The sequence below is a fragment of the Malus sylvestris genome, chromosome 10, assembly GCF_916048215.2.
Source record: "Malus sylvestris chromosome 10, drMalSylv7.2, whole genome shotgun sequence".
In the NCBI taxonomy this organism is placed as follows: Eukaryota; Viridiplantae; Streptophyta; class Magnoliopsida; order Rosales; family Rosaceae; genus Malus; species Malus sylvestris.
Window position 1 is genome coordinate 37,698,025 of NC_062269.1, and position 15,088 is coordinate 37,713,112.

General features: G+C 37.9%; 3 protein-coding genes across 3 annotated transcripts; all 3 read right to left on the reverse strand.

Moving 5' to 3' along the window:
• Positions 1-120: 120 nt before the first annotated feature.
• LOC126586951 (oil body-associated protein 2B-like) lies at positions 121-1,499 on the reverse strand. The gene is made up of 3 exons (XM_050251912.1): positions 1,144-1,499; positions 817-1,014; positions 121-637 (listed from the first exon to the last, which is right to left on the reverse strand). The coding sequence occupies exons 1-3, from the start codon at positions 1,433-1,435 to the stop codon at positions 381-383; spliced, it is 747 nt and encodes a 248-aa protein (XP_050107869.1). The 5' UTR covers positions 1,436-1,499; the 3' UTR covers positions 121-380.
• Positions 1,500-3,254: 1,755 nt separating this feature from the next.
• Positions 3,255-6,463, reverse strand: LOC126587364 (protein NRT1/ PTR FAMILY 4.5-like). Its single transcript, XM_050252399.1, has 6 exons — positions 6,347-6,463; positions 6,153-6,249; positions 5,707-5,924; positions 4,999-5,442; positions 4,564-4,691; positions 3,255-4,265 (listed from the first exon to the last, which is right to left on the reverse strand). Exons 1-6 carry the CDS (start codon positions 6,347-6,349, stop codon positions 3,377-3,379), a joined length of 1,779 nt encoding a protein of 592 aa, XP_050108356.1. The 5' UTR covers positions 6,350-6,463; the 3' UTR covers positions 3,255-3,376.
• Positions 6,464-10,392: 3,929 nt separating this feature from the next.
• Positions 10,393-14,890, reverse strand: LOC126586691 (MACPF domain-containing protein CAD1-like). The gene is made up of 6 exons (XM_050251619.1): positions 14,350-14,890; positions 12,943-13,181; positions 12,125-12,320; positions 11,766-11,949; positions 11,405-11,559; positions 10,393-11,261 (listed from the first exon to the last, which is right to left on the reverse strand). Exons 1-6 carry the CDS (start codon positions 14,632-14,634, stop codon positions 10,635-10,637), a joined length of 1,686 nt encoding a protein of 561 aa, XP_050107576.1. The 5' UTR covers positions 14,635-14,890; the 3' UTR covers positions 10,393-10,634.
• Between the last annotated feature and the right edge of the window lie 198 nt (positions 14,891-15,088).

Below are 15,088 nucleotides of genomic sequence, written 5' to 3' on the forward strand. Positions count from 1 at the left end.
CTAAAGCCCGTTTGGCTTTTGTTTCTACTTTCTTGTTTTCATTTTGTTTGCTAGAAATAAAGAGGAAGTGTACATGGTGGTAGGATGATCGTTGAAGATATATAACATGATCGAACAGTGTAGAGGCCGAAAATATTAATGCACAGGAACTTCAATGTATAGATAAGAACAGCAAGCCAGACACAACCCAAAAGAGCCAAACCACAGATCCACAGTTTGTACATACAAAAGCCAGGCAGCACACACACTTTTTGTTCTTTTATTTATGGCGGTACTCTTTTAACTATCTATACTAAAACCAAAGGAAGCATGTACACATTTTGTTCTTTATTCATGGTGGTACTCTTCTAGTTATCCATACTAAAACCATGCATGCTCGTCTAAGGAAAGGTTATGATTTTCTTCATTTCAGTTTGCTTAATGTCCACCGCAAAACCCTTGCCATGCAGCTTCCAGTAGTCCGCCTGCGGATTGATCCACTCTGGCTCCGCAATCTCCACCCTCGATGTCTTCAAGGCATCCGTTGATATGTTGTATTTGGCATCCCTCGTTTCCAACAGCTCCGGCTTCACCATACCCAAATTCACCGGCTGAGGTGACATCATAAGGGCCGGTGCTCCCAGTGGAAGTCGGTCACCTAATTGTAACAACCCACAATGTCATTAGTAACAAATCAAAGTAACTAATTTAATTTTTAGAAGAAAAAAACCCTCTACCGATTCTTTCTATACATAAAGTTATTCTACCTCAAACGCTTATGAACACAAGTGCCCTAAGTTTTGCACATGTGCCAACCGGCGTTATCTTATGACTTACCTCGGTCAACTTGCCATGTACACCAGAATTTGCCGTAAGTTTTGGCCAAATTCTGGAGCTCAGGTTGGCCAATCATCTCGGGGATCCGAGGATTGACCCAGAGGCCGGCTTTGATCTCGTAAGCATGCGAATGCCAAAGCTTTTGCTCATCCGGAGGCAGCGACTCAAATATCTTATCAGACACAATATATTCTACACCTGCACAAATATGACAAAATTGCAAATTAAGCCTTAGTTAACCCTAATCGACCAAAAGAAAACAAAAGAAGAAATCCGAAAACGAATTGGCTTGGTTTTAATTGGATTGTTACTTGTCAATTATCTTACCGATTAGGCGGCCGTGGGAGTCGTCGGAGTCGTAGACGGCGCACTGGAGGAAGTCCTGGTTGAGGCGAGTGACGTAGTGGTGGGTCTCGATCTGACGAGTCATGTCGTGGCTGTAGAGCGCAAAAGTGCACACGTGCTGGCTCATCTGGTTCACCGGCTTGAGGGACTGCATCATCTCGGCGCCCTTGTCCAGGACGTGCTGTCCCATCGTCATCGGCTTCCCCGGAGGCGTTGGCTGATCTCCCAGCCTGGAGGCGGGGTTAGGAGTCGGTGTCTTGTCACTTGAAGCCATCTCAAAACGACGTTGTGTCTTGCTTCGGATCTCAAATGTACAGTCTAGTCTGTGTGTATGACTGCTAAATAACCAGAGTTCAGAGGTAGGAGGAATAAATAAGTGGATGGGAACATACGTGGGTGTTTTGGGAGGCTTCCACGTGGAACTGCACGTTGCATGGGGAGGAGCGAGGTGGCTGAGGCTTGTGAGTTAAGGCTGCCAAATGTGGAAGATTGAGTACTAGGTTGCTTTGGTGGCTTCTAAGTATATTGAGGTGAGCTTATAGAGTGGAGCAACACTGACATCTGTACAGTTCGTTTGGTACTTGTGTTGGGTCAGAATCTTTGATTCGGTTTGTCCGGTCCGGTCTGGTCTGATGCAATCCAAAAAGATAGGTTGTCTTCGGGTTGAGTCGTGCTAGGCTGACCTTAAACAAGCGTGGGTCGTATTAAAAACGGCCCTACAAGAGCAATTCTACCTCTAAAAAATGAATTTGGCCTAAAGTTCATTTAATTCACTCAAATAAGTTGTAATAACTCCAATGAACAGTAATTGATCAAGTGTATTTCCATTTTTAAAAAATAAGCTGGGCAAGGAGTCTAGTCAATTCGTATTTATATATATATATAATTATTTTAATTTTTTTTGTATTTTTAAACAATTTTTATAATTTTTTATTAAGTTAATTAATCTGGACCATTGGATTTCAAAAAGGATTAAATCCAACAGCCTAAAAGTGAACACATGGCCCACGGTAAGATTCTAACATTTTTTTAATACTGGAATGCGCGCTCACACACGCGTGTATCCCACATGCCAACAACAAAAAAAAGAAATTCACATGGTTGATGTTAGCCTGGTGTCATGTAGGCCGGTCTCTTGCTCAGTTAATTATGTGCTGGGCTCAAAGCTGGCCTCTACTCTGGGCCAACCTATTGGGTGGGGTGGAATGGGTTTTTAGGGAGGGGGAGCTGACCTGAAAAATAGACTTTGAGCTAGCACATTTGTTAGAAGTGAAAGTGCTCTAAGATACCCGTGGAAAGTCACAAACATTATATGTGCTCTTTGATCTAAAAGGGCACGAATGTTCATGCCCCTAACAAATGGCCACGATCCAGGTACATTTAATGGGTCCGTTACCTCTATCGGCCTGGCCTGCGATCCAAGAGCAATTCCATAAGTTTTAGGAGGACAGATGCAAGCAAGGGCACGTAAAATGTCTTTATCATTCACTCGAAATAATATTTGTCTTTGTGCAACTCTGAATAGGCAAGGATTTTTTAATCTTTTGCATCGTCGAATTGTGCATGAATTATCGACAAAGTGTGCATGAATATTCTCCACATTTTTTTTTCCTACATCTCATTTCCCATGACCGGGTCATGAGAAACACACACCCAACACTCAATTTGCCTTTTCACTCTTTTTTTTTTTTTTTTTTTTGTTAAAAAATATGAAGAGTGAAAAATAAAAATAGGAGATTGTAGTAAAAATAGATGTTGAGTTGTGGTATGGTGTGGTGTTGGGAATGAACAAGATGGTTGAGTATTAATGGAATAATAAAAGAATTCCTTTTTTTTTGGGAACTTTAACGAAAAACTCCCGGTACTGTTCACTTTAACGAAAAACCACATTTTTACACTAAAAAGTCAATCTTGGTACTATTCACTTTACCTTTTATTTTGTCCTTATCATTAAAACTCAAAGTTTTCAAGCCATTTTCATTATTTTTTTTTTTTTTTTTTTTTCAATTTTTACCGTAGATTAATTATGACCATTGATTTCCCTCCCATTCAAATCAGATGCAACAGAATGTACCTTGTGTAATTTTTTTCAATCTTAAGAGTCTCCTTAGCATTTCTGATTGAAGATGTATTATCCAATTTTCACACGTTACAATAAACCACATGTATATAATAGCTGCTATTCTTTTTTTTTTCCTTCTTTTTTTGAATCCTCTCAGAACTCGTTAACCTCAATTTCCTTCTTGTTCTTCTTTGAAACTAGCATGGGGCTCCCAGGCCTATACTTGTACCTCTTTGTAACAAACACATAGATGAAGAAGTTGATCAAGCTCATCAATGAAAGCAACCAATAGAAAAGATTCAAATGGTTCAAGTTAATGTTGTTCCCAGCCAACCAGCCCCCACTTTTTGTGTTACCTTTTGTTGCATTGTTCACAATCTTAACCAAAATGGTGCTGAAGAAATACCCTAGTGCCATGGAGCTCCACAAAAAGCAAGTTGAAATTGATTTCAACCCTTTGGGAGCCTCCGAGTAGAAAAACTCAAGAAGCCCCACGTAAGTAAACATGTCGGCGATTCCAAAAATGAAGTACTGGAAAGACAGCCAGAATGTGCTGATTGGCAATGGCTGCAGGACCGGCCTTGCCAACAGCATGTTGTGCTCTCTTGCCACATCTTTTCTTTTCACTTCCATGATTCCAGCCACACCCATGGAAACACATGAGAGAACTAACCCTACTCCTATGCGCTGCAAGTGCGTTATGCCAGAAGGTATACCGGTGAACTTACTTGCAATGGGGACGAAGACACGGTCGTAGACAGGAATTATGATGATGAGAAAGACCAGGGGGATGATGGGGAGTGAGGCTGGTGGGATTTTGAAATGCTTGGTGATGCTCGTGTCCATGGTGAGAGCTTGTTGGATTGAGAAGGTTTGGAGCTGTGCCACGCATAGAGTCATTATAATTGTGCAGCAAAATATTGGGACCAAGCCTAGGAGGATTTTTGCATTTTCCACTTGTGTGACTCTGCAAAGTTTCCATGGGTTTGGAGGCTGCTGTTCATCAACTTCCCCTCTTTGGATGGATGCTTTGTCCAAAAACCTGAATAGAAATTTAATTACGTGTTAGGCAAGGAACAAATAACAAGAAGTTTTCTTATGACGGGAATATAAATTCAATTATGTGTTACCAAACAAGTTGGCATGTAACATGTTTTATTGTGAGACTGAATGAGAATTGTAGATTAGGTTTAAATTTGACTGAATGCTTGGTCCTAATCCAGTTCAACCGATAACATAACATATCAGATATCTGGAAGTTAGTAGTGAAGGTGAAGCTTCACAATTGGTGTCCTTTCAAGGGTGAAGATCTTATATTTTAGTAAAAATTTAAAAGGTACCTGAAAATGGGTCTGTGAGGTAGGAATTCTTGTTCAAGAGAAGCTTCCTTGTCTTTGCTAATCTCATACAATTCTGTGGCGTCTTCTGGAAGGCTAAGATTTCTGTTACGGATGGCTGCAACATACACCTGAAACGGACATGAGCAACAAGTCAGCTAGTTGTGATTAACGTTTGATCTTAACAAACTGAGTATGTTTGGAAGCAGTCGTTAAGAATCTTCCTTTTACCGGCCTCTTACTAATTATAAACACCAATCGGAAAGAGAAGTATATACGTAGTGACTTAGTAAGGTTTTTACACCAAATTTTGTTTTTGATTTCCCCCACCTTAGTATTCGCTTGTATGAAGCCAAAAAAAAAAAACAAAAAAAAAAATTTGAGAAAAGAAAGACAGGCCTGGAACTAGTGTTTAAAGGGTTGACAAAAGAAACAAACCTGTATAATTTCAACTATGGCACTAGTTCCTCTGATAACTTGTATCCGATACACCGGCAATCCTGCAAGAAAGATAACCACGCCCAAGAACATGGCGATGGTACAGAGCCCAAATCCCCAATCCCATCCTTTATTGTCTTGAACCCACACAATTAGGGTTAAACTGACTACACCACCCAAGCACACAGATAGCAACAGAAAGTTGAAGAAGCTAGACATCTGCCCTGTCTCTCTCGGGTCCGATTCGTCAAATTGATCGGCACCGTGTGATGGCAACGTGGCCTTCAGCCCGGCAGCGGCGGCCGCCATCGTGTAGAGAGCAATAAAAAGAAGGGCAGCATTTCCACCTTCAACTTTCTCACATTTAGCAGTTGGATCAAAGACATTGCAGACTGGTGGCCTGAGTTTAGGGTAGTGAGCTTGTACAGTCATTAGTGCTAGTCCCTGAAATGAAAATTTACAACACGTGTATGCATAAAAAAACTATTGAATTGCAAATTATACACAAATAGAACTGTTTACAAATTTTGAATTGAAAAATAAAACCAAGGGTCATTGAACAGACAATAAGTTGTATCCAACACAATTTAGAGCCATTTTATTGTCTATTTAGCATCCATCTGGTTCTATTTCATTAAAGGTTCATAACTCGTTATATTTGTGCATTTTTTGCGATTTATGTGAGTAATTTGAGTATTTTGTGCATACCACAAACTCGAAGCACCCAGAAATAAGAAGAATTTTGAATCTGCCAAAGAAGGTGTCTGCAAGGATGGCCATGAGAATGGACAGAATAAAGCCAGTTCCCATGTAGTTGGTGAGTTCGTTAGCTGCATCTGCTAGCTCAAAGTGCATGACCTCATTGAAGTAGGTAACCAAGTTCACAGCCAGGGCAAGACTTGCCATGCTCTCAAAAGCCAATGTACCTGCAACATGTAAAAACAACACTCAAAATGGTAAATTAGTCAAGGATTAGATATTATGCATTTATGGTGATCATGTAAGCATATGTAGATTATGCTAGTTAGTTAGGACAGGGTGTCCCCCCTCTCACGCCAGAATTCTTCTTATCGTACATTAGACCAGTTTGGAATATGGTTTTCTTAGAAGAAAAAGAAAGTTATTATGTATAGGATATGTGTACTAAAGAGTACCTAGTATGAGCACAGCAGTTTTCATTCCTCCATGTTTATATTTCACAGCTGACCTTCCCTTCCAATCAACCTTCCCTTCAACAAGCTCAAATTTGTCCTGCAGGTTAATAAATCAAAGAGAATATAAATAACAAGATCGAATTCGAAAGAAATATAATTAAGATCATATGTACTCATTAATTTGTTAAATTTACCATAGCTAGCTACGAGGATGCAGTGATTCCCTCTCTGGTACTAAAGAGAAGAGATGATGATATGAATTTTAGAAAATGGATGAGTAGCGCCTAATGGAAACTGAGGTTTGTATATATAAGAACTTGACACAGGTGGACTTGGGGACTTAATGGAAGTTGTGTACGTAACAAACATTTGTGATGCCCATAATGCCCTTTAAAATTAGGGATAAAATTACCTTTTATAATTATAAAATTAAAATTCAAACGAAAATTTGCCAATTATAAAATTCAACGAATAATTGATAAAACTAAAATTCATGATAAAATTTGACCGCTCCTTATAAATTTGAGGAAAATCGACAAATATCTCCTTGCTATAAGCCGACCTTCATGAGTAAGATTCCCAAGACATGTCCAGATTGTCCAAGAGGAAACATATATGAATAAGGTAGCATTTACTGCTAAAAAATAAAATAAGCTAATTTTTGTTTTTTCTTGGTATCATGAAGTGGACAATGAAATTTTTAGCTCAAATGATGACGTATTTATTCACAATAAAGAACATTTAATCCTCGTCCTCTTTTATAAAAGAATAATGATAGAAACATCAAAAATTTAAAACCAAATCATGTGGTTGTAGATAATTAAATTATTAATTAATGTCGATTAACATATTTGTTTCTTATTAGAGACACATCATTTGATTTACAAAATTTAATCTTCCTAATATTATCCTTTATAAAATATTGAGTTTTCAATTTTTGCGTGGATTAAAACATGATAGCCCTAACGGGCATGCAACACTCCAAAAGCCTAAGCAACTTTTGTGCCAGAGTTTTCATTGTTTAAACTAGCATATGGGCATATACAAAGTGTGTGAGAAAATTTATTAATTTTGTTTTTGAAATAGAAGGAGAGAGGAACAGAGTGATAGAGAATGTCGGGGTGGGAAGTTCTTTTTTTTTTTTTTTGTTTAATTAGATATATGTTAGGAGTACATGTATGTGAGACTTTGAAAAAAAACAACAAAATTTGGTTGTGTGAAATTACATTTCTGCCTCATATTTTTTATTAATGTTCTGTTTTAATTAGAGGGTTAAACTTGTAATTTTATAGGGTTTTGGTTGACAATGAGTGTTTTATTAATTAGTAGAGATACTGGTAGTGTCATGGAAAAAGAGTCCGGATCGTCTTTATGAGGATCCCGGAGATCTGTAAATCATGCACGTTCATTGTATATCGTGCAGTCAGAAATTATTTTTAATATTTTTATTTAAAAATAAACATAAACAGTACTTGACAAAAACTGACCGCACGATGTACGATGAACGAACACGATTTACGGATCCCTAGAATTCTCCGGAGAGGATCCTGTTGGATGGAAACAAGAATTATGGCAGTGATTTTCAGACTCTGTTTTCGCCTTTTTCACTTTATTTCTTTTTTGTTTCTAGACTCTCCTCTAATTTGTTCGATTTAAAGACAAGAAAAACATGAAGAGTTGCATAGGAAGAAAATAAGAATGTATAAATCACTACACCCTAAATTTCTATATTGCCGGGTTCGTAATTCCTTGTCAACGAAGAAAGAAAGGTAAAACAAATGAGTAGATGCATATGGAGAAAGTATCCAACAAGGGATTGAGTGCAACCAAAATATTAGGGGTACGTTCAAGTTCTAATTCTAGAAAAAAATTCACAAAAGAAACATTACAGGAAGAAGTATCTTGCATTTCACCCAAGTCCAAAAGCATCTAGACACTTGCTGTTGGAGAATCCTTGTTTTTGGACACTACTATCTGCCTCTTTCTTGCAGCAAATTAATCATCCACATCAAGAGCATCATAGTTTCCACGTAAACATGATTAGTGAAATCTAATTAGAAACCCTTTAATCAGTGCAAATTGTCAGACTATACAAGTGTGGGGCTTAGCATTAAAAAGGACTTGCATGTTCTTATTGGAGAAGGAAAGGGATCCTCTACGGATCCTTCCCCCTAATCCACAAAATCAAGAAATCTGTATCGTTGAAATTTGATCCAACATCTACAAATAAGGGCCCATTTTAAAAATTATAATAACTTCAACCGTTAAATCAAATTTTAACAGTACATATCTTCTGATTTGATGAACTATGAGGAAGAGATCCGGACATGATCCCTTTTCATTGAATAATGGTTAAAACAGACATCTGACAGATAGAACAAACATATCTCAATGGTTCACGTATTATAATAAAAGAGTAGACGTTAAACACTGTTTAATACTTTGATTAACGTATGATGGTGAGGATGATTAAGTCATATGTGGGGCTGCATAATCTCATATAATCTCACGCATAGCAACTTTGCGTGCTCGTCTCCCCAGAGCTAGAATATTTAATGGCTCTGCTCCATTGATTCCTGTGGCGTAGGTCATATGTCAATTTACGTACGTTGTATGAAAAAAACTCTCGATAACATCGCCTGCGGTTAAACCCGCTATCAATTTCGACCACCGCGGTTAAACCAGTTTCATGTCCTAAAAGGACCCTTTCACCCATGCATATGACATACATGGAAAAAAACCTGGACATATTTTAGACGGAAAGATCTATTTGGACTGAGATGAGATTAATAACTCGTTTAATCACGAAGACATTATAAAGTAGTTTTTTCGCCACTGGAGTAACATTGAGGCTTGGTCCACACCACACCAGATAATTTCTGCAATTTCGTTCATTTGGTAAGAAATTTCTGATGCAATTTCTCATACAACTGTTAGATTCATGTCAAAGTCATATGTTGGAGCAGACAATAATTTTCCCATACGGCATAAAAACTGTTATTGAGATTACAAACTAACATCCAATTGTGTTAATAAAATTGTGTTGAAGGACTACTGTTAAGTACAGGTTAGTATAAGTGACTGATTTATTTCTTTTCTCTTTAAGGTGGATTAATTCTGGTTTAGCATCTTTGATGCTTGTACGGTACTGTAAAAGCAGACAAATTTAAAAGTGAAATAAGTAAATGCATGACAGTTTTGTTCACTAAGGCTGAGTCAACTATTGTCTCATGAAGTGCAACAACTTGCATATTTCACAAGTAAAGAAGTTTTCTTAAGTACATAGTTTCAATCACTAGGCTGTGGTTAATGGTTACTATATATTGTCCCATTGCACACAAGCAATCAAAGAACTTCCCTTTCAAGTTTTCTAAAGAGTTATATGAATAGTATTTTTTCCAACATGACGGTCACACTACAATATTATACCTTCAATTCATGAAATATAAACTTTCTCGTCCGACGATATCACAGTAATTGAATTAGTAACACCTGTTAGACTAAAAAAATATTTCCGAGTGGAGATGCTTTATACTAAGAAAGTCAAATGTGTAATATGTATGATAGTGAAACTGTTCATGATGGGATTGAAAAACATATAAATACATGCATGCAAACTTTATAGGCCAAATTGGATTATTCATCCCTGTGGTCATAGGAAACTTGCATGATGACCCCCGTTGTGAAAAAACTAGGAATTAAACCTCTGTGGTCAAGAATGTTAGCAAATTTAGTCCAAAAGTATGATTTTTGTTAAATGACTGTTAAAAGTATAGGTAAAACTATATTTTCAGTTCCAATTGACATTTAAAATAAATATTTTTTTTATAACAATTAACAAAAAAAATAATGCTTAATTTTTTAAATAAAAAAAAAGCGCCAATTCAATGTCAATTGGAACTGAAAATACAATTTTACCCCAACTTTTAACAGTCATTTAACAGAAATCTTACTTTTGGACTAAATTTGCTAACATTCTAGACCACGTAGGTTTAATTCCTAGTTTTTCACCACAGGGGTCATCATGCAAGTGTCCTATGACCACAGGGATGAACAATCCAATTTAGCCAACTTTATAAGCAATCAAAGAACTTAAGTTTTCTAAAGAGATACGAATATTAATTTCGCTATGACGGTTACAATGCAATATTATACTCTCAATTTCTAAAATATTAACTCTCTCGTCCAACGATACATACATGCAAGCTCTCTAGTCAACAATCATATGCAAGGGTTGATGTCACTGAAAATAGTACTTCATATATTACGTAAAAATAGTATATAATTATTCAGAAACATACGTTGTCTTCTCAACCGATTCTAGAAGAAAACCCCCTCAGACAAATAAGGATGTCACTAGAAGATAGCTAAGAAACAAAAAGAAGAAAATGTACAGAACAGGGGTTGCCTGTGCAAAGAATGCTGGACTATCATATTTTAGTGGAAAAGCCTACAATTACTGGGGGGGGGAAGGGCCGAAGATCAGTAGTTCAGCAAGGAATATTTTACGCGCAATACAATCTTTCCCTTGTCGACTCCAAGCTTAGCCCCAGTGACTAACCAATGACCTGGTATATCTTGCGGTCCCTTTGACATTTCCGTCAAGTCCACTAGTTTTGCTAGTTTTTCCTTTTTATCGTCAGAGCTTCTGTTGTTCAAATGCGATGAAGAAGAACCATCCGTCCTCTGTGCAGAAGACGGGGTGGCTGGGCTGTGATCCCAAACAGACCGCCTGATAGTGCAGCCTGGTACTTTGGAGAAGAGAAGTTTGAGGTGCAATACATTTTTGGCACCAAAATCCCAAACACCAAGCTGAGCCCCTGTGACAATGTGAACACCGGAGAGGTCACCAATAGAAGCCTCCACGTGCTCTATCGGTGCGGTGCTTACATGGGAGAAGTTTTTCCACTTGATTGGCTCAAACCAACGGCTGTCTTGCTCCTCCGGACCTTGCCACTTGGGTGCACCTATTGCCATGTGCGCATCCCAATGGGGTTGAAGAATTTTTGGAAGGGACACTAGATGTTGCAAATGTATAGCCAGTCGGTTCTGTTTGATGCCTTCTAGATTTAGTCTAAGCCCTGTGACAGGCTTACGGCCTACTGTTACCTGCAGTGTCAAGAAACTTTTAAGTTAAGGTGAGGTGGAAGTGGAAAACTACGAATACAAGGAAATGAAAGCATCATTTTTTTCCCACACAATAATTTAATAATAATAGTCATCAAAGAACTAATGAGAACCAACAAAAGTACCTGATCCGGACTGATGTAAAGCTTCGGTCCCATCAAGCTGAACTGAAGCGATGAACACACAGGTTCTTTTCTTTGAAGATTATTATGCTCCGGGGCCCAAACTTGAGCAATTTGAAAATCCAAGAAATACTGCAGATCTTCAATTGGTGGCTTGTCTGGTATAAACAATGACAAACATATAATAAATGTTAAAAACACCTCCGAGACCTGAATAGATAGAGAAGCATGCTTCTAACTATATAACAAAGTTTCGGGTTCTAGACACACAATTCAAACCAACCATAATTGCAATGATTTATCTGTCATCAGATTGAAATAAAAGTCACATTTTTAACGAAATGCTTTTTGTATTAGTTCTTACACTCTAAATATAACTCAATCGCGCGACTCAAGTGCTTTATTCCAGGCACTCCTTCAAGCAAAGAGACAATGGGTGTAAATGTCATGTTAATCACATCTGGTGCTAGTTGTACAGTTTCGGCCCACTTGGGATGACTCTGCTCAAGATCATCACCCCCTCTTCTCCTGAATATGACTGTAACATCCTGAAGGAGGACACAAAATTAAGAATATTCACACACAAATCCATTTCCTCAAGAATTATTTCAAGAATGAGCGAAAAGTTTCGTGAGACTTTTAGATGAAACAGTGATAGCCAGATTGAATTCCTTGGCAAAACCACATGCAACAAAAAAGAAAAAATATGCCTATGACACAAACCTTATCCTTGTATTTTAATGGGCCTGGATTTGACTGGCTTTTTGAGTCCACAAACCTATGATCACCAATGTCTTTCACATAATCCTCAATGTCCCCTGCTGACAAAGGAGATGACTGGTGCTGCCTGATATAAACTACATCTCTTCCGCCAATAGTTGCAGATGTGACGATATGGGTACCATAACTCTCAATAAAACTAAAAAATGAACAAGAGGAGAAAGAAGAAGAAGAAAATTCTGTATAAAAAATTCTGGTGTTTTACAGACCAACAGATCTAGTAACCTTAACAAAGAAACACAATGCGGTATGCATCATCAAACAATGCAGTTTGGAGCATTTTGAATTTAAATTTCGATATGAATTGATGGGGTGCCATGTAACTATAAGCACTGCCCAACTTAAGGAAATTTGATTGATTATCCTTCTTGTTAGTGCATATCAAGTTTAGTTTCAATAACAGTTACTAGCATCTTTAAGCACATATCTAGACCATTTTGAATCAAGTATCTCGCCATTAGTTTGTCTTTGAGCATACAAAGGTCTAATAGTTAATCATTCAATTTTTCACCGAGCTCTTTAGTTGTATTTTATAACCCACTGATCAAAGTAGGAAACAGAATATGACAGAAAGTAGCATTAGACTGAGTAATCAGGTACTGCCAAGTTGCCTCCAGAAGATCTATTAGTTTAAGGTATAGACAGGAAATGAGTTGTAGGTATTAGCCTATCAACTTTGTTGATAATTGATTTTTTACTGAGAGGATTATAACTGAAAAACACAAAGATTCATGTTTATAGTATCATATTTAGTTGCTTACCTTGCTAAGGCTGCAGGATCCCATGAGTACGGAACAGCACGCTTAATTTCCTCATGCAAAACTAAATTATCCTTTTCTAGTTTAACTTTGTATAGGGGAATGAAGTATCCAATCATGGCAAGGGATTTGGTTGCTGCTGCATCAACTTGCCAAGAACCAGTGAAATTGAACATGGCATTGAAGCTTCCAAGGGGAACACGCCCTGAAATACCCGATTTCTTGTTGAAGTATTCTGCCATCTGAAATTTCAAGCATCAAAGCCATAGGGTCACAAAAGATGTCGTATAACAACAAGCTAAAATGTTTTTCTGTAATTAGGTGAAGAAAGTGGAAATCCAAATGCTTGCACCAAATCCTGACCAAGTAGCAGGAGATTCCATAACTGGGACGATATATTCCAAAGAGAAAATGTAATTTAAGAAACTGTGGATCTAAAGTTAGCTAGTGTTAGAATATATATTAACAGCTTGCTCACATCCTAACTGCTCAAGCTTTTTGGGGATTATAGTAATCAAATAAACTTTATGTGTAAGCATGTTCTCAGTAAAATTTTATTCTCTAATGCACCGAATAGTTTAGCAAACTCTGCGAACAGTTGAACTCAAACAATTACCTAATGCCAGATTTCTTTATTTAGCCATCTATCTGTTGTCTGATATGCTATATTTTCCCAGTTTTCTTCATGTTTTGCGTGGTAAATTGACTAATTACACTGGCTAGTAACCCACTGTACAATCCAGAACCAAAATATAAAACCAACACTGAAATATCCCATACGATTAATTTGCTGCTTGTGAAGGAAAATAAACATTCACTAGAACGTTAGCGTAACGAGCTCATAGTGCATTGTTCCGTAAGAGATGAGTAATCTATTCTCTGCATATCACAAAACAATTCAAGACAACCTAACCTATAATGCTTACAGAAAATAAGGGTTTATCTTACCTACGAGAATATATCATATATGGAGAAAAACAACTCAAAAGCCCGGAAGAAGAGAAAGACATTATCATTTCGAACTTTCAAACCACGCAACACAAGAGCAATTGAATGACAAACAAAATTGAATAACTTTAAGCAACCAATGTACGGTCATGCAATTTAACCAACTCCCAGAAATCCAACAGAGCACAAAAACATGAATTACGATATCGGAACCAACGATTTCGCAAACAAATCAATCCCAGAACCATAAAAAACCCAGCAAAGCAACATTATCCAACTTAAAATAAACCAAGATTATAACTTTCTGTACTCAGCCAAAACAAACCAAGAAAATTCAAACCCAGCAGGTCCAATACTGAACTGAAGCTTCTGAAAACATTAATACAACAAAATAATCACAGAATCCAAATCCAAACTCACAAAATACAAAAACCCATCAACCAAAATTGGATGAAAAATCACCTCATGGAAGCTGCAGACATGAATTTTGTCAATGGTCCTCTTCCCCGGCGCGAACTCGACGTCGACAGGCACATTTGGCACAACAACCCCATCAGAAAAAACAAGATCTTTCCCCTGATCCTCCTCCAGAATCACGAGCCTCGATCCGGGTGCCCCTTTGCAGTAGAGAAGCCTGATATCGGAAGTGACGTCAAAGCCGCGACCCAAAGCTTGGATTGAGTTGGAGAGAGTGGTGGTCAGAGCGGTGGAGCTGGAGATTCTTTCCTCCGCCGCAGAGGATTCCATAGAGAGAGAAGCGGCTTTGTCCTTCAGTGGCGATGAGAAAGAAGAGAAGAAGAAATCGATGGCGTTGTTGGTGTTTTCTAGCTTGTTGGGGGAATCATTTGCAATACAAAAGTGCTTTTTGTTTTGGGGTTTTTCTCTGGCTGGCTGGCCGGCTAGCTTTTTAGGCTAAAGAGTTGGTGGGGATTGGCCTTCTTCTTCTTCCTCTTTGTACCAAAGAGCCGAAGGAAGGAGGGCAGCTCTTGCTGTTGACTGTAATAATGGGCTCAAAACGCGTATGATGTGGTTAAGTACAAAAACAAATTGGTATATCGTATGGAACTGGACAAACTAAAGAGGATTCTCAGTTGACTGGTCCTCCTTGCAAAAGGATTTTAAGTCAAACCTCCACCCAAATGCCAGATCAAACTAAGGACTGGTTTGGTATTACTCTGCTATGAGATTAAGCTTATTTTTG